This window comes from Pseudorasbora parva, chromosome 9, assembly GCF_024679245.1.
Source record: "Pseudorasbora parva isolate DD20220531a chromosome 9, ASM2467924v1, whole genome shotgun sequence".
Classification (NCBI taxonomy): Eukaryota; Metazoa; Chordata; class Actinopteri; order Cypriniformes; family Gobionidae; genus Pseudorasbora; species Pseudorasbora parva.
In genome coordinates, this window is record NC_090180.1 from 9,501,641 (window position 1) to 9,521,313 (window position 19,673).

A 19,673-nucleotide genomic window follows, 5' to 3' on the forward strand; every position below is an offset into this window, starting at 1 on the left:
TGAAAATTTTATATATATATATATATATATATATATATATATATATATATATATATGTGTGTGTGTGTGTGTGTGTGTGTGTATATATATATATATACACACATGTATATATACACACATGTATATATATATATATATATATATATATATATATATATATATGTTACTTAAATTGTAATATTTCTCAAAAACGTGCTTCATTTTAGTACTTATAAAGCACAAAATGCCTTATTCTGCACGACCTTATTATCCCTTAATCCTACCCAATACCTAAAAAATGCTACAAAAACTACCTTACTATTAATAAGCAGTAAATTATGAGTTTAATGAGGCAAAAGTCATAGTTAATAGCGAATGTGTTCCTCATTCCAAAGTCCAGAACTTCTTTAAAAATATAATAAATAAAAATAAGGTGAAGTTTAAAAATAAATACATTTTTGATCAGTCATGAAGCCATATACCACAAGCCACTAGGCGCTTTAGTATAAAACCCATTTACAGTCACAAAAGGAAAAACAATATGATTTTCAGCAATTATGTACATATTTAATCGCTGTTAAATTCAAACTTTACAAATGCAGTTGAGGGTGAGTGGATTTAGTTTAGTCTAGGTCGGATCTTTTTGAGTCCCTTAAATCAGGCTGTGTAAATAACAAAAAAGACCACACAGAACTTATACTTAAAAAAACAGTACCATACAAAAGTGTGTGAACTCGAGGAAATAGTGCCACATTAATCTGATACAGAAGTACAGAAAGACAGACAAGTCAGACTGGGAGTGCAAGTTATAATTCACAAGTATCTGAATTTCGTCTTCTGTCTGTATAGTTCTGATTGAAGAATCAGGAAGCAATCCAGTTTATGCAAACCATTACACAGAAAGCTCATGTTACAAGTAACTGAAGGATTTCTGCCATTTCTTTCCAAGCAAACAAGCAGATGACAACACTGCAGAAGGCTGATCATCAGGCAGATTAAAACCATGGCATTTATATAGGGGAGTCACAAAAACAAAGCCATATTGCTGTAGTGTGAATTCAAGAAAAAAGAAATTTCTACAAGTCAGACTACAAAACACTGAGACAGAAAACCACTATTTGTTAAAGGTTACATGGGTCAAAGGATTTCAGTTGTACAACACTGCTACACCACATACCGGATCAAAAATATTGTAAATAAAAAGTTATAACCAAATTAGTATTCATTTTCAGGGACACCAAATGGAGTCCCAAAGCTGTACGACTTTCTTCAGTGGAACACATATTTTGTTTAAATTTGTTCTTTCCAAGTAAAGAATACAAGTATGCTCATGTAAACATGATACACTAAAATGCCAACATGGCTGAATGGCTTCTTAAAATTCATTATTTAGGTGCTGGAATATGACTGACAGAACACAAGATTTATTTCTTGTGCATCCATGTTTGATAAAATGGCAGTCAACATATTACAATATTTTGTTGACCAATTATTGAGACGTTAGAATGAAAAACCAAGTAATTGAACCTCAGCAGGACCACATGTGCAAATTCTCAGAAAGCGATCCAACTGTATGACCTGTCTCGTATAAAAGAAAATGTAATAAATAAAATCATTCAAAATCTACACTGTGCTACCTATTAAAACTCATTTTACGGGATAGTCCACTTAAAAAATATTCTGTCATTTACTCACCCTCATGGCGTCCCAAACCTGTATGACTTTCTTCAGTAGAACACAAATATTGTTTCAAGAAAGTTTCAACAATTTTTGGAGGTCAGTGGGGTCCAAAACAACATTGGGACAATTTTACAAAACAGGAAATCATACAGGCTTGGAACAACATGAGGGCAATTAAATGATGACAGAATAAAACATTTTGGGGGAACTATCGCTTTCAACAGTTTGACAGGTGAATGACTTCTAACTTATGAATAAATGATACTAAACAAAGATTTGAACCCCTGTCTTGTCTCTGAGTATGTTTCAAATGATCATGGAAGCACCCGTACATCTGAGTCTCACAGTTTTCTGGACATATCTAAGGCTAACACCCATCCTCTTGTTTCTTCTGTTCTTTTAGCTTGGATCCAAGCTCATCTGTCTTCCTCTCTGAAGCCTCGGAGCTTCCCCCAGCCTGCGTTGAGCTGATCCATGCCACTTTGAAACGTGGATGCGATGGCACTGGTGTAGATGTCGCGACCTCCTTGTCATCAGAGTCATCAAAGCTGACCTCTTGAACGGCTTCCTGCTTTTTAAATGAATCTCGTCTTTCAGACAAGTTTAGCTTCCTCATAACCCCACCGCCGGAGTCCCTCACTCGTTGACCAGCCAGGTACAACCCTTGTCTGGCATGGTCACCAACACACACAAAACCTGAGGCAATGTCACTAGCTTGTGACTCAAGCCCCTCAGCCTCATACTGAGAAAGCTCCACAGTGTGTCTTCGAGTGGAGAAGGCCTTTTTGTCTCCATGTTGGGCACCGGAAAGCCTCTCAGATGACTGAACCCTTTTCAGCAGTGGCGAACGGGGTGATTCTGCACTGCGGGGACACACCGTTTGTCTCACGATGGTCGGCGGGGACATCATTTTATTATGAAAAGAGTGGAGGCTTTTAGGAACTCCAGCGAGGGAAGAGGGAGAACACTGCGGAGACAGAGGCTGTGAGGAGGGATTGCAGGCGAGGGGAGAGGGGGGAATACTGTTGCTGGACTTGCAGCGGCCTGCTTTGCTATAGCGAAGGCCAATCTTGGATCCCAAAACGTGAAGAGAACTTGGTCGACTTTGAGGGATGGGTGAATTTGGAGAGCTTGAGCAGGGTGAGGAACTCTGTGGAGAGTTTGAATCTGTGGAGAGAGTACAAGCAATGCCAATCAATCACATAACACTTGAAAAACTTCTTTCATTTTTATTCATCAGTAGATGAATGTAAAGACAATTTACAGTTTGGTGCTCTAATGCTCCACCAATAAACTTTCCAGCAGTGGAAAAACCTAATACATTTTAAATATAGCCTGCACTATCTTTCAAAAGTTTGGGGTCTGTAGAGTCCGTTTGGTCTCTAATGCCGACCAAGGCTGCATTTATTTGAAAACTATTTGATTATTTCTTTCAAAATATTTTAAAATGTAATTTATTTCAGGGACGGCAAAGTGGAATTTTCAGCACTCATTACACCAGGCTTCAGTATCACATGATCTTTCAGAAATCATTTAGCTGATTTAGTCCAAGAAACATTTCTTCTTCATATTATTATTATTAGAAAATAATATAAATGTCTGTATAGTCACCTTTAATCAATTAAGTGTCCTTGCTGAAGAAAAGCATTCATTTCTTTCTTAAACAGTACAAAACTGTTTAAAAATAGATTTTCAGGGTAAAAAGTATTTTTTGAACAAATATCAATTTTTGTATATGTTTTGGGCACACCACATGACATTTTACAACCTGAATTAACCTTGCCTTATCATAATGAAGGTTAAATTATTAGGTCTCACTTTATATTAGGTGGCCTTAAGTACTATGATAAAAAATAAGTACAATGTGCTTACGGTGTTAAAATTGTATTGCAAAACACCTTTGCTGATATTGAGGTGGGATACGGGTAGAGTTAGGGACAGGTGTGGTGATATGGGTCAGTTTAAGGGTAGGGTTAGGTGTAAGGGAAGTGCCAACTATGTAATTACAAATGTTACTGCAGAAATTAATTACAGACGTAATTACATGCAGGTATTTTTTTAAATGTACAATGTAAAAACATGTATGTACACAATAAGTGCATTGCATCAAATGATTACTTAAAATGTTACTTCATAGTTGTAAAGGCCACCTAATATAAAGTGGGTCCTATTATTTTATATTTGAAGTGTCTTATAGACTTAGTCACAGTCATGAGGGTCTGCAGGGGTGCTCTCTATGATATCAGTGAGCAGACAAAAGTTTTTTAAATATTAACGAGCAGTGAAGCCGTTTGTTTGTTAAACATTTCTCTCAAGAAATAAAAAAAATCATGCCAAACTAATTTTTTCAAGAACTTGATTCCTTGAATGAGGCGTAACTAATTACAAGCCGTAGCATATAAAAGCTGTGTCTGACAGTGAGAGACAGGCTGAGTCATACCACATGACAGGTCCGGAGCTGGGCTTCTGCACGGGGTGTTGGGCCCAGGAGACAGGCTCGGAGTTGGAGAGTCAGACAGGCTCTCGTTAGGAGAATGCTGAAACCCCGCAGAGAAACTGCGACTGTTCTGAATCCCTGGACTGTGTTTGGGCAGCTTCTTCAAAAGGTTACGCCGTTTGCTAGAAAAGTTATGATATAAAAGCTGGGCTTGAATTTCATTTTAGGTTCCAATGGGTTGTAACAGGTTTAAAATGTTCCAGAAGACAGTACAAAACATCTTTCCAACCTGTCTTGACCATCTTTCCTTTTGCTCTTTTTACTGCGTCGTGCCATTTTCCCCTTTGAGCTGGTCTTTCTTGCGGGACCAATTTTAATGGACGTATTTTCAAGAGGAGTCGTCTGCAGAGTCACTTTACTGCCACTCTACAAGGAGAAAATCAAGAACTCAAGAATCTATTCCCATCCTTTTTTCAAAAGCACACGGGCCGCCTTCAATTCCAGATCTATTTAAGAATCTCACCTTCAGCAGAAGCTCCACAACTTCTGTGTGCACCAGACCCTGGATACACTCCCCATTTACATGAGTGATGAGGTCACCAGCCCTCAGTCCAGCCTCGTGAGCAGGGCTGCCATCTTCAACGCTCTAGATAAACGGTCACATATAAAAGTACATTTAAATGGGTCAAACCAATAAAATCTTTATACACTGGGTTCAATGGTTAACCACAGTGGGTGCATTTACATGCATACTCTTAAGCCGATTATGCCTAATAAGCCGACAATGAACATGGTCATGTAAACGCGGTAACCCGTTTTCTTTTATCGGAGTAATGTCATAAACGGCGTAAGCATAAACCGGGCGGGACAGGTAGTTTTCTTCCTCTTACCTCGATTTCGCGCTGCATGTAAACGCATTAACCTGCTTTCTGTCGGCTTATTGAAGTGCGCATGTGTGATAGGTGACAAAAACGCAAACTTAGAGCAGATTTAAATGCATCCAGACAGAGCGAGCTAGCGTTTTGCATGAAATAAGGACATATATCACAAACGCAGACTCGTTTAAGACCCAGAAAATTGTAAAGAGGTGTTCTCTTTTCTCATGCAGCAGAAGTAGAAGAGGTTCAGTCAAAACGCTGCATAACTGCATAAGGGATAATATGAGCCGTAAATCTCCCACTGACACAGCGCACGCTTTATTTAACATCACAACTGACGTAACATTTGAAAAACTCAGTCAGATATACGGACGTTATTATTTCTGACGTCACTACAAGGAATATCCCGGTTTATAAATAAAGTCATGTAAACGTGGTTTACTTGCGTTGTCAGTTTACTGGTTTGCATGTAAAACTGGTTATTTCAATAAGCTGATTTTTTGGAGTTATCAGCTTACTGGTGTGCATGTAAACACACCCAGTGATGCACCAAAGTGATTTAATTTTTAAATTAATTTTGGTCACACTTTATATTAGGTGTGCTTGACTACTATGTATTTACATAAAAAATACGTGTGGCAAGCAGCGAGGCGAGGGACCGTGAGAGCGGGCCGGTGGCGAGTGGTAATGAACGGCAGCTGCGCGACACACCGGTCTTGTCTCACCATGGCGGAGTGACGGGAGTATAAAGGGAGGAGCAAAGACAGTGGAAGACGAGAGAGGACCAGGCCTGGACTTTACGTTGAGCTTATTGTGTTCAAATTGTATTGCAAAACACTTTTTCTGCTACTGTGGTGGGATACGTTTTTAACTCATTCGTTTACATTATATAAAGCCTTAAAGTACCGCATATTTAAGGGCGTGGCCATTTTGAGTGACAGGTGGATAGCCATTTATCCGCTGTCTGTTAGTTATCGCGGCACCTCAGCTCCGCCCAGGTCCCGCAGCTTTGCCCATTTTCTGTTATTCAGGCGTGACGCATGATGACGTGCTGCCAAAATGGCAACGGCCAACTCGACTCTACTTTACGCTTCAAAACTGCTCATCAAAATCCTATGAGTGACGTCATATTTAAAGGAGACACAAATTAGCATTTACAAAATGGTATATTAAATTATCTGTTAGTATTTTTGATATGAAACTTCAGAGACACTCATAAAAGGGCATAATAGTTGCCCTTTAAATAATAAAATATGCCTGGTCAAATAAAAATATAATGAATATGTAATATTGGTGTGTATATTTAACAAAATGCTAAATATAACTTTTTAAAGTTATTTTTAGTTAACCAACAAGCTTACGGACATTGAATGACTTTATGGAATTACATTAAACTCTAAACTAAAATTGTCACATTGTTTACAAGTTGTTTTATTTTATTCGAATGTTTATTTTTATTTATTTTGCGCTACAACTAGTTGAAAAGAAGAGAAGATCAGCAGTTCACATGTCGATTGAACAGAGATACAGCGATCCATCACGCCACATTAAAGAGCATCAAAACCATATTTACTGTGATTACTGCATGGAAGGTAGGCACTACAAAATGAAGATTAAAAAAGGCCAATTGATATCGTTAACTCAGCTCTACCATCCAAACAGCTCATTTTTAATCGTTGTAGGTTATCTACGTTGTGTGGACAAAATAGACATTGTCACAGCAAACGAGGCATTTGAGAAGCACTGATTAAACAGTTTTGGTCAATGATTTTGGCCCTCCCAAATAGTTTTAACCGAAATTAAAAATTAATTTGCAGTCTAATATTTTTGGTTGCCACAATTTAGTGCATCACCAGTTTTTCATGGAATAAAATGGAATGATTCCCACTGCATTCATAATACCCACCCAGACCATGTGGTGCACTGAGTAGACATCTGTATCACCCATGTAGACCCGAATGGCACGGAGCGCAAAGCCGTACTTCCTCCCTGAGCTGTGGATGACCACAGGAGGACGAAGACTGCTTGCGCTGAGAGAGAGGTCACGGTTGGGAGAAGAGTCCCGAGATGAGGGGTTAGATGAGAGGGAGTGTGAAGACATGGGGCTTGTCTGGAGTCCACCAGGGATGTCATCTATGCAGATAAAGGATCATATATAAATGAAACGCCTCATGATATCAGCAATATCCACATTATTGTACTAAATATCTAACACACAATTTATTTATGTCAAGTAATGTTTCGCTTTCATCTTCGTCAATAAGCTCTCTGTTCCTCTCAACTGTTCATTGTTCTCTTGAAACCACCTGCTTCACTTGTTTATTATTTTAGTCACATGAATTTCAGTTGCCTTCAATGTGATGGTATCACATGATGGTACAGAATCTACATGAACACTTCTATGTTCCCTGTACCTGCTGTGACGATGAGGGAAAGGCCAGACACGGATGCAGACTTGGGTACTTTGCATGTAAATGGTGATCGTGGCTTCTCTGGGGTTTCCTGCTGGAGCCCGAGGCGACGTGGACCCTTGTTGTGGTCCCTGCGGTTAGTAGGTCTTGTTCCAGTGGAATTGCTGCGCAGACGAATTCGCTGGAGATTTGAGACAAGACCTTCTAAAAAGAAACACACAAAAGAAAACTGAAAATTGAGATGGAGCATTTACAGACTGACCAATTCACAAGGTGCCCTTTAATTTAACCTAATGTTAGATTTAAATATGCATTAACAATTTGTTACCCTCATCCTCAGGAAAGGCAAAGTGTGGCATGGCTTCCAGGCTCTGAGTGCTGTTTAAAATAAGAGGACTACTGCCCCTGTCAGGCTGAGATGAACTGGATGATGCTCTCGGCCTTGGACTGAGTGAGAAGACATACAACAAACTTTGATTTTAAGCGACTAAACAGGATTTTAAACATGGCATGATTATAAAATAAATATCTAGAAATATGTTTTTAAAAAAATAGGAGCAATTTACTAAACCCTTTGGACACATTTTCATTGCTTGTAAAAAAAAGAAAAAAAATGCATATGACAATTCAGATAGTAGTATATCATCACCAGGGTTATAATTCGTACTAATATTTTAAATGAGCTTTTATATTTTATATTATATTTAAATATTTTTTATTTAATCTTAGTTTAGTAATTTTGTTACTGTGGATTTGACATTGAGAAATCAACTTTTCCTTGAGTATTTGATATATAAAAGGTCATGGTAATACAAGAATATCCTGTAATTTTCAGAGCTGAAAACTTCCTTGTTAGTCAAAGAAAAGCTTTTATTGACACCAGGCTCAGAAAACGATAGTGTGCCGCTTCTTGATTCATCGTGTTGCGGAACACGCCTTTACAGAATAATAAGCACGTCTAATTCAGTAGCCCCACCCACAGACTCGTGGAGCTGTTCGGCTCGCGATAGCCAACAACAATAAACACGCCGAAGAAGATATTGCGCTTTTCCTGGTTGTGGAAGAACACAGACGCTGCATAAGCTTCCTTCGGATCCTAATATTATGAATGTGTTGTACTTTATTTATATATAATGAAGTTCCAGCTCACGTGGGGAAGACGATTTACACGTGTTCGCTTCATTTCACCGCGGAATCACTTGTAAACAAGTCTCAGGTGGATTTGCAGACACAATGTTGTGCTTTCTATATTAGATCCGAAAAAAATGGTGCAACACACTTATGTGAGTAAAACGTCTTTTTTATATGTAATAGTAGTCCCGGGGATATGTGTTTTCCAGACGGGCTACCAAAACATTTGTCCGTCGGCAGACAGAACCTTAAATAGTGAAATAATATTCCTTTCTTGATCTGTATGGTGCGCGCAAGTGTATGAGTGCCCGTTTGGTTTACGCTTATATTCCCCGATCGGGCGAGCCAAGTAATAAAAAAATAATATTCCAATCAATTGCGGGTGGATGAGAAATAAATAATTGTGTTTGTTTGATAAAGATGTTTATGAGCCCTGTGGTCGAGATAATCATTCGGTTGCCGGTTTTAAAACAATCCATCCCTCATGTGCACTGAACTGACAGGGAAGCTGAAGCTCATTAAATATGCAAATCTTATCCAATCCTAGCCGTGGGCGTTTACTTCCAAGTCTTCAGTGCGGCACGTCCATCAAAACCCAGCGTTTAGGAGAGAGCCTCAAAACCAGTGTAGAAAATAGCCTATTAGTTATTAGTTATGATGTTTTTGAATGTAAAAACCACACAAACGTCATTAGTTAACCTCAGACAACAGTATAACATTTTTTAAAAAGCCAGTTCATGACACCTTGAATTTAGATTTGTTAAAAAATCTTATTTCAGTTAGCTGTTAAATGTCAAATTTCTTATTTAGTTTTTCATCTAATATTTATATTTGATTTTAGACTAACAAAAAATGTTGCATTTCAAGTTCAGTCAGCAATTTGTTGATTGAAACTTTTTTGCATTTTTGATAAAATTATTTCGAGAAAAACATACCGTATTTTCCGGACTATAAGTCGCACTTTTTTTCATAGTTTGGCTGGTCCTGCGACTTATAGTCAGGTGCGACTTATATATCAAATTTAATTCATACTGACTGACAAGAATAAACATATAGCCGCGAGAATGCGCTCTATGCTGCTCCTGTAGCCTAATATTTACTTATAGACAACAACTTAGAAAGACTGAACACAAACAAAATGCCCCCATAAAGAAAATCGTATTCTGCAAAATACAAACAGCATGTAGTAAAACATGCAGCGGAGGACGATTCTCACAGCGTTCGTCTCGCGCGGCAGAGCCTCTTCCGGCAGAGAGTTCAAGCCTCTGTGGACTCGTTCCTTCAGCTCTGGCCATCTTGCTTACAGTCCGCAAGTAGATTTCTTTTTCTTCTTCATCACAATTAAAGTAACCTCTGCTTTTCGCCAGTCCCTTACAAGTTTCTCACTCACTTCAAACTTTCTTTCTTCTGCTCGGGTTATGCAGTGAAGCGGGCACGAGCGAGTGCACGCGAGCAGGTGCTCGCATGCGCGCGCGGGTGCTCGCGTGCTCGCATGCGCGCGCGGGTGCTCGCGTGCTCGCATGCGCGCGGCTCCAGCTCTGCCCTAATGCGACTTATAGTCCAGTGCGACTTATATATGTTTTTTTCCGCGTCATGACGCATTTTTTGACTGATGCGACTTATACTCCGGAGCGACTTATAGTCCGGAAAATACGGTACATTAAAATTTGTAGTTGTTATTATTTAATCTTCTAATTCCATTGTGATAAATTAACCTGAAGTAGAGTTTATTACATTGTTAGTATTACAGTATTCCCTACTGATAGCATGCTCATTCAGGTACTCCATGCATTCCCAATATGTCTGCAACATACAAACAATGTACTGCAGGAATAGTATATAAACTTATTGCACTCCACTGTATACTGCCCACCTGTGGTGCAACTTTAGTGAGTCGAAAATGAAAAAACTTCAAGTGGCTTATAATGATGCACTAAGAATTGTGCTTAAAATTCCTAGGTGGAGTAGTGCCAGTGTAATGTTTGTGTCTAACAATGTGCCCACTTTTAATGCTGTTTTAAGAAATTTTATGTATAGATTTATGTGCAGACTGACAGAGTCTAAGAATTTCATCATTGTGTCCATAGTTGATGTCTCTAAGAGTGATACAAGGTACACATCTTGCTTTTGGAAATATTGGACCCGAAGTCTGTATATGTTTTAGAAATGACTCCTGATGTGCTCATTTTTAAAAATATTTTTATTTTATTTTTTATTATTATGTGTATTGTGTTGTCTTTATGGACCTATGTGTCTTGAATAAAAGTTGATAAGTATGTTGTGTGCTAGTAAGCCATTTCATAAACAGCCTTGTTCTCACCTCCACCTATGGGCATCCAGCTTCCTGTCGCTACTTGTAAGCTGTCTGGGGGTTTCTACCGGAGACAGCACTGAATGACCATCCCACCGGTCCTCCTTCTCCTCACTGCAGCTCCGGTCAGAGGAGGACAGGCTCAAGTTAGAGGGAGAAGCCAGCTGCTCGGAGCTACTGTACACCTGATTCACGTAACAAAAACAAATTATAATCTGCTCCTTAATGTTTAAAATGTCTCATACTGCCATAAATTAATGACAGGCATCACTAATAGATAAAGTTGTGCACATTCAGCCATTTCACCTTGCTGAAGCGATGCGAGCAGGAAGAGAACTTGATCTCCTGGTAAGATTCATCATCGTTTGTCTCATCGTCCTCCTCAGAGTGTTGGTAACGGTCTGAGCGTGCTGGACAGCAGATGAACAGAGAGTTTAGTTGCATCTACATTATATTTATGATTCAGCAGATGTCATAAAAGAGCAAGGGAGCCACCTACTGTCGAAGTAGCTTGTGTCATCTTCAGTTTCAAGCTGTGGAATGAACTCTGCTTTCTGCCTTAGCAGACCACTCCAGTCCAGACCATGGAAGAAGACGTGATGTTTAACCTCTGCTGCCCCTCCTTTAGGGTATACCAGACATGATTCAATGCTGGCTACATTATGTCAGCTTTTGCTTTTATTAACATCAGTGATGTTATTGTTAACTAAAACTATGTTTTTTAATAAAGCTCAAATAAAATACAAATATTAGACTTTTTTTTTAAATATATTTCATTAAGTTGCCAACGCAACATTTCTTGTTTCATTTAATTATAAGTTGAAGTAATACTGAAACTAAAAAATATAAAGCTAAACAGTATTTTGTTTTGTTTTTAAAAACAACTAATAAAAATTACAAAAGCAATCAACAAAATAACCAAAATGTAAATTAAACAAGACTTAAAAGCACATTTAAAATATTAAATAGTATAATAGCATAAACAATATTAAAATAATACCGATAAACAGGAATTCTTTAGGGCTAAACAGGCAAAACACCAACCTGTTCCTAAGCGCTCCAAGGGACTTTGCCTCAGCAGTTTTGTGATTAGGTCTTGAGACTCAGCAGGTAATGCATCGTCACCCTCTGGCCATTCAATTTCATCTATGTAGTGACAGATACAGACACAAACATAACATGAACTAGAGGATCACAAGGAAGTTACATTACGCACTGGCCCAAGTCAAAAGTGGCCACCCCAAAGTTATAATATTCTGATCCCTAGAGAAGGCCCTTCTGCAATGTAGGCAAATATGAGATTTTCCCACTCGTTTAATCATCCAATAGGTCCAATAAATCATATCAATCATAATTGAATACTCAGGGTTAGGGATTCATCCTTACCACTGACCACCTGGCCAAAGAGTTCCTCTGGTGTGTCTCCAAAGAACGGTACACAACCCACCAGGAACTCATACAGGATAATGCCCATGGCCCACCAATCCACAGGTTTCCCATAACCTTGCCTCAGGATCACCTCTGGTGCAATGTACTCTGGAGTGCCACAGACCTAGTGTTGTGAAAAATGAAAAATGTTGTCATCCTCTCTTTCTGCCATGAAACACAAAAGGAGATTGGAAAAGAAAAATGTCTAAGCAACCCTTTATCATGAAACAAAAGGGAGTGGTTATTTTCAAAAGTGGTCCATATGACTCATGGGCTATGCTAAAAGTCTTCTGAAGCCATTGAATAGTTGGTGTGGAAAAAAATAATTAAGTTTATTATTCACTTAAAATTGTCTTCATCGCCATAACCTGTAAATCTCATTTTATATTTTAACTTAGCATGAAAGACTGTTGCATCTTGTGAGCGACAGAACACAGAACACACAATGCTTTTCTTACTTTGTATTTTTGTCTTGTTTCTAGTCAAAATTTTCAAAACAAATTACTTTAAGAAACATTTACTAGACAAGTAAAAATTAATGTCTTGTTTGGGGGAAAAATAACTCAAAATGAAGAGTTTCTTGCTTAAAATAAGCAAAATAATCTGCCAGTGGGCTAAGCAAAATAATCTTGTTTCCCTTTATGGACTTAGCAGCAGCAAAAAATAAAATAAAATAAATTGCTGCATGTAGGTCTGGGGTATTTGAGGTTAAAAAATAAAAAATAAAAAAAGAGATATAAATACTGTTCGGTTTCTCATATAAACCGATCGATTTGTGTCTTAAGACATCAGTGTATCGCCATGAACTGCAGGGTTTAATATGGATTCGTATGTCTATGTGTTTTCTACTCTTATAGTGACTATTAGGCCGGGGACACACTGCAAGCGTGCCGTGAGTGTCTCGGCTGCGTGGCGTGTCCGTTTTTATTTCGGCTCCCATGTTAACCGGTTAGCGCTTGCATACTGCCTGCGTCAGCCGCGCGGCTCACGCGCGGTCCGAGCCGCGCGGAAAACGCGTGCATGCTTCGAATAGAAGAGTCGCCTATTTTTCACGCGACACGCGAGCGTGTTGGAAGCGTTTCTAGGCAAAACAGCATAGGAAATGGAGTTCATATGCCATTTTGACACAAATACATATTAATAAATGACATTTTCATGTGTGAAAGTCTTTAGGTTAACATAAATGCAGATATAGGCCTACTTGTAATAACAAAAAACAACATAATTATCGTTTTGAAATATTAAACCTGTCAATACAGAACGAAATATTCTGTAGCCTATTTTGCCGTCAATGCAATATATATGTATGGTCAATAGGCTACTGCCGACGTTGTCTTTGCTGTATCAATAGGCAATATATTTATATTTAACATAAAGTATAGGGCTTCCCAGCAGCAGCAGCGCCGCGTCTGACACGCTTCTGGTGTGCAAAGACAGAGAAAACCCTGCGCAGCCGCCCCGCGGCTGACACGCAGCAGAAACGCCACGCTTGCAGTGTGTCTCCGGCCTTACAGAATTTACACCCCATTGACATGCATCATACGAGCAACAGTTGGAGTTAAAAATCTTTTTGTGATCATTTGTGTTCTGCTGAAGAAACAAACACACCTACATCTTGGATGCCCTGGGGTTAAGTAGATAAACATTAAATTTTCATTTTTGGGTGAACTATCCCTTTAAAACTAGTAACACTTAAAAACTGCATGTATGGGTAGACTGACCTGTTTATCAATGAATTCTCGTGTGTCTTTCTCCATGTGCTCTTCATACAGGTTTGTGGTCATGTTCATTAAACCGATTTTAGACAAACCAAAGTCAGTCAGTTTAATGTGCCCCATTGATGTAATGAGCAGGCTGAAGACAGGAAACAAACAGTGTGAATGCAATAGTCGCAGGATGTGGAGTCATGCGAAACTGCAGGATTGCATCAGAGCAGCTCTTACTTGTCAGGTTTGAGATCCCTGTGCACGATGCCATAATTATGAAGATACTCTAGTGCTAGAACTGTCTCGGCAAAGTACATTCTGGTCATGTCCACCGGCAAGGGACCCATATTCTTAAGCAAATTTGCACAGTCTCCACCTGCAAAGATAATTTCATAATAAAACATAACAGCTGCAGACTCAGATAGTACATGTGTGTGTGTCATAGGATTAGACTAAGAAAAGCAATGCATCACTCCTCTGACTCACCCTCCACATACTCCATGACCATGCAGAGGTGCCGTCTTGTCTCAAAGGAACAGAACATGCTGACCACGAAAGGGTTCTCTGCAAACGTCAGAATGTCTCGCTCCACAAACACTTGCTGGATCTGGTTCCTCAGGATCAAGTTCTGCCGGTTGATCTTCTTCATGGCAAACCGCTGCCGTGTCCCACGGTGTCTTACCAGGTACACAGCCCTGCGAGTCAATGCTCAAATCAGGATCAAGCAAACTGATATCGCGGGAACACACCTCTAGCTTTTAAAATCTCCACACATTTAAAATCAGACACCTCTTGACATTGCAATGGTGGTAGATAAAAATGGGCATCATAAACTATATGACAAAGGACACAATTTAAACTATTAACAAACTGTTAATGTTTGCTCTGAGACCATGACGAATGAAAACAATGTGATCCAAATGCTCAAACACGTCTAATCTACTCCAACTGGATGGAGTCTGTGAGAGTCTGTGCCCATCAGACATACACAAGACTGCCCGAAATCTGCAGACTTGCTCTGACTTTAGGCAACTGGTGTTTACTCCTCCAGACTGCAAATCATGGCAAAAATATAGGCAAACCCATCTAAGTTGTGTAGTGTATTCCAGCCTTTAGTCAACTGGTGACCTAAATTCTTATGACTATAAAACAGGCAATTACTTGTTTGAAGAAAATAGCAATAAGTGTGAGCTCACCCATAAGCCCCATTGCTGATGAGCTTTATGGTCTCAAAATCTCTTTCCAGAGGTTTTCTTCGAGGTGTCATGGTTCCAGGACGATTCTGGGGCACAAAACACAGAAACCTCTCAGGAACAGAACAATACAACATCGATTTAATTGAAAGTCAAAGGTCACAAATTAGCAGGCGATGGTCTAGATAAGGGATGGGCACCTTCATTCTTGGAGGGCCACTGTCCTGCCGAGTTTAGCTCAAACCCTAATAAAACTCATCTGCCTGGATCTTTCAAGTAATTCTGAAGACATTGATGAGCTTGGTCAGGTGTTTGATTAGGGATGGAGAACTCTGCAGGACAGTGGCCCTCCAGTACCGAATTTGGCCATCCCGGGTCTAGATCCACAAAATATTTCTGTTTCTTACAGTTGACATCAAGCATCTTAAAACAGGTTTTTGTTAAGCCGACTCAGGTCTGCATTTATCTTTGCATCGCAGTTTCGGCAAATATATTAAGCAGCAAATCTGTTTTTAACATTAATGATAATAATATGTTTCTTGAGCATCAAATCATCATCATGTGACACTGAAGACCGGATTAATGAAGCTGAAAATTCAGCTTTCAGACATCACATGAAAAAATTACATTTTTAAATATATCAACATAGAAAATTATTATATTTCACATTTTCAAATGTATTTTTAATTAAATAAATGCAGTCTTGGTGAGCATAAGTAAATAACCCCAAACTTTTGAATGGTAGCATATATCAGATTTCACCGCTTTAAATTTGACTCATCCAATCTCAATTATAATGTATTTCTGTTGTGAGATTTTTGAGAACACATGAGAACTCATGTGTTGCATAAAGTTGCATATCATTTGATATAACATGTTAGTAAGTAAGTTTAAGTAGGTTTATTTCTCCCCCCCTCCACCCCCTCTCCCCCCCATTCCTGCCATGTACATTGGTTATTTCATTTCACAAGTTCACAACTATACAACATTTTGACTAGTTATGATAGCTTGGGCATGGTTAGGAACGACATTTAGAGACTGGACCTCTTGGAAAGAAAAGTATGTGACTTCCATCAGTGTAGAGAAACAGTGAGCCACTTTAAGGTTTTTATGTCAAGCCTTGGTTTATTTTCTTACCTCTGCAGTGTCATCCAGTTCTCTGCTTTGGCCGCCTGAGTTATTGTGCTCGAGCTGCACCATTTCTGAATCCAAAGGCAAGAAAGAGATCAATCAATCAATCAATCAGTCACTTGTTTGCCTAGGGCTAATATTTAATTGCATTTCGCAACATAGACAAAAAGATATATTTTAAGAGTAGGGTGTCAGATAAATCATAAATATACCCTCCAGGGGGTCTCGAGTGAGACCTAGTTGGCTGATGATGTATCGGGGAATGTCAGTCTTGATCACCCGGTCAACTTTTGCGTGGCCTTCGGCAACTTCAAGACGTTGATAAAACTCCTCAGGATCAAACTCCTGTTGGTTAAAATATACATTATATGCATATATTATATAAATGCCATCATCTGAGATTTTGTTCCTAGAGAACCCAATGACGTGGGTAATATGTATTATTATTTAAAAAAATATATTTAAAAACAGAAAACAAAGAGGTTAATTGCAAAATTACTATTCATTTAATACAAATTTGATTTTACATAATTAAAATGCTTAAAAAACACAAGATAAAGTGAACTCCTGTGGTGGGCAATGCAGAACAAAAATTTAAATTGTTATTGGAACAGAATCACAGTGTTAATCATCATTACCAGACATTCCAAAAGTCTTGCTGGCCTGGAAATAATGATGAGAATCTTCTTCACGAGTTTGGCAATAACCGTCACTTCCTCACTCTCAGAGCGCTCATATGCCTATGGGTAAAAAAACACATACAGGGCTAATGCAAATAAACTTTAGGAGCACAAAACAAAACAACCTACATTTTTGCATGACATTTGGTAGACGTTAACATGAGGCAAAATCTGTTTTTAAAATGGTAAAAATTACATAAATAAGCCACCTAATTCACTGCGACAGAACAGAGAGAAGTAATAATGTAACAAGACCATAAAAACTCCTTAAAGGGATAGTTCACCCAAAAATGAAAATTACCCCATGATTAACTCACTTAAATCATCCAAGGTGTATATGACATTCTTCTTTCAGATGAATACAATCAAAGTCATATTAATTTATGTCCTGGCTCTTCCAAGCTTTATAATGGAAGTGAATGGCAGCCCAAACTTTGAAGCCCGAAAAAGTGTATCCATCCATTATAAAGGTAATCCACATGGCTCTGGGGGGTTAATAAAGAGCCTTCGATGGGTCTTTGTTAGGGCTGGGCGATATATCGAATATTAGCAATAATATCGCAATAATTTTGACGACGATGTAAAATTAGAAAATATCGTAAATATATCGAATATTTCAAATTCAACATGCATTCTTTCCCAAAAAACTTTACCAGATTATGCATAGGTCTGCTTCCACCGTTTATTAAACACTGGAAGCAAATAGTAAAATATATACACGCAGCACATGACAAAAGCAACAGAAACATGCGTGCATGAGAGAAATAATAGCGGATAATTCCGGACTCTGACCTGAAGCGCGCGCACACGCCTTTCAACGGAAGCCCTGAATGGCCATGGGTAATATTTTTTTCCTGTCTTATGTCATGTCGTGATCACGGGTTAATTTTCTTGTGATCTCGAGATAACGACATCATTTTCTCGTGATCTCAAGAAAACAAAAGTTGTTTTGTCGTGATCACGAGTTCATATTTTCCAAGTTACACAACTGCGCAAACAGATGGCAGTATAGAACCAACTAACTGATGGGGTGCGGTATAGCCTATCCACCTAACTGTGTTGTACTGGTTCAGATTGAACGTGTTGAAGACCTTTCGTGATCTCTATAATTTTAGCAGTACTGTGAGCATTAAGCAATTAATTTAACTAAATGGTCTAATGTGATTAGTTTGCTATAGCAATACCGATCTGTGTGATACTAAGCTTACTGTTTAACTAATTTTGATGTCACTGTATTCTGTTTGCACCTTTTTGTGCATTAAGATGCCATTTTAAACATGTTAATTACACAAATAGAATGTTCATTAAGTGGAGCAAAGATTTTGCTGAAAGATCCAGCACACGGTTTATTATCCGTTGATCAGATGCGTGTGAAAGTTGTGTTCGTTGCTACAGCAACAGTAGACTTCGGGTGCAGTGCAGTATTTCAGAATGAAACTCTTGATCACGAGAAAACAACTTTATCAAATTAACTTGTGATCACGACATAACACAGAACATTTTTTTTATCCATGGCCGTTCAGGGCTTCCGTACCTTTGACACCATACGATCGCAATTTAGTTCTTTCGTGGATTATTGGGTTTCAATGGTCAAACAAATGTAAAAATGCCCATCCTGGCGAGTATTCAGGTAAACACAGTAGTGCATGGCTTTAGTGAAAGTACACAAAGTTGAGTGAGAAATCGTGTTACACAATGAATTTGGTTCCGTGGAGGTCTTATTCATATTCTGTGTGATAGTCAAACAACAATGAAAAATAGAAAACCACCCCATGCCTGGCTAAACAGCTTTAATACACAGTATTTATTAAGAATCAGTGTAGCCTATAGATAATTTATAGAGTGAAGACTGAGCAGTTTTTTTATATATACATTTGATTTATGTCTTGACCTGCTACTGTTAAATATAGGCACTGTAGCTGAAAATAAAGCACTGTTTTTGTCATATTGTTTGTAATTTGCATGTTTTGCTTATTTGCAAAATAACAACAAAAAAACAAGACAAAATTAAAAAACTATATTGTAATTATAAAAGTACATTTAAACATATATTAAATTACTTGTATAATTATTTAAGATTTTTGTCATCCTAACCTGTTTAGTAAATGGAAACATTTTGTATTTAAATAGTTTATGTTGTTTTTAATGAGGGCAAAAGAAAATATATTTTTTTATTTAAAAGCAATTGCAAACATATTGAGAAATATATCCAATATCGTAAAAATGTTGACAATATCAAGATAATTTTTTTTAGATATCGCCCAGCCCTAGTCCTTGTAAGAAAAAGATCCATATTTAACACGTTATAAAGTAAAATATTTAGCTTCCAGCAGACCGCCTACCATATTCAAATTACGGAAAAAGCATAACTGGCGCAGTGATGATGTCGGATGTAGCATAATCGTTTTGAACTGCGAGAGGCGTTACACTTTCTTCGTAAGTTGAATACGGAAGGCAGTCCCCAGGAAGCAAAATATTTGACTTTATAACGTGTAAAATATGGATATTTTTCTTATACAAACCCATCTATTTGCTTCAAAAGGTTTTAATTAACCCCTCCGGAGCTGTGTGGCGTACTTTTACAATGAATGGATGCACTTTTGGGTGCAATTTTATTTTTTATTTTGAATTGCCATTCACTGCCATTATAAAGCCAGGATTAGCCAGAAATTGTTTTTTATGTAACTTGTCTCGACGAATATAATAAT

At 38.2% G+C, this 19,673-nt stretch overlaps 1 protein-coding gene across 2 annotated transcripts in view; it reads right to left on the reverse strand.

Annotated features, from left to right (window-relative positions):
- Positions 1-304: 304 nt before the first annotated feature.
- Positions 305-19,673, reverse strand: part of mast3a (microtubule associated serine/threonine kinase 3a) — a 39,643-nt gene continuing 20,274 nt past the window's right edge. For both annotated transcript variants that reach the window (XM_067453766.1, XM_067453765.1), the window contains 19 exons: positions 16,924-17,025; positions 16,498-16,630; positions 16,292-16,356; positions 15,158-15,243; positions 14,448-14,656; positions 14,199-14,337; positions 13,977-14,109; positions 12,214-12,379; positions 11,872-11,973; positions 11,327-11,449; positions 11,134-11,237; positions 10,837-11,012; positions 7,714-7,832; positions 7,389-7,589; positions 6,881-7,107; positions 4,620-4,742; positions 4,386-4,522; positions 4,100-4,278; positions 305-2,826 (listed from right to left, as the gene is read on the reverse strand). In XM_067453766.1, coding sequence (XP_067309867.1) covers positions 2,027-2,826; positions 4,100-4,278; positions 4,386-4,522; positions 4,620-4,742; positions 6,881-7,107; positions 7,389-7,589; positions 7,714-7,832; positions 10,837-11,012; positions 11,134-11,237; positions 11,327-11,449; positions 11,872-11,973; positions 12,214-12,379; positions 13,977-14,109; positions 14,199-14,337; positions 14,448-14,656; positions 15,158-15,243; positions 16,292-16,356; positions 16,498-16,630; positions 16,924-17,025 — 3,324 coding nt within the window. In that variant the 3' untranslated portion in view covers positions 305-2,026. The remainder of the gene's footprint in view (positions 2,827-4,099; positions 4,279-4,385; positions 4,523-4,619; positions 4,743-6,880; positions 7,108-7,388; positions 7,590-7,713; positions 7,833-10,836; positions 11,013-11,133; positions 11,238-11,326; positions 11,450-11,871; positions 11,974-12,213; positions 12,380-13,976; positions 14,110-14,198; positions 14,338-14,447; positions 14,657-15,157; positions 15,244-16,291; positions 16,357-16,497; positions 16,631-16,923; positions 17,026-19,673) is intronic.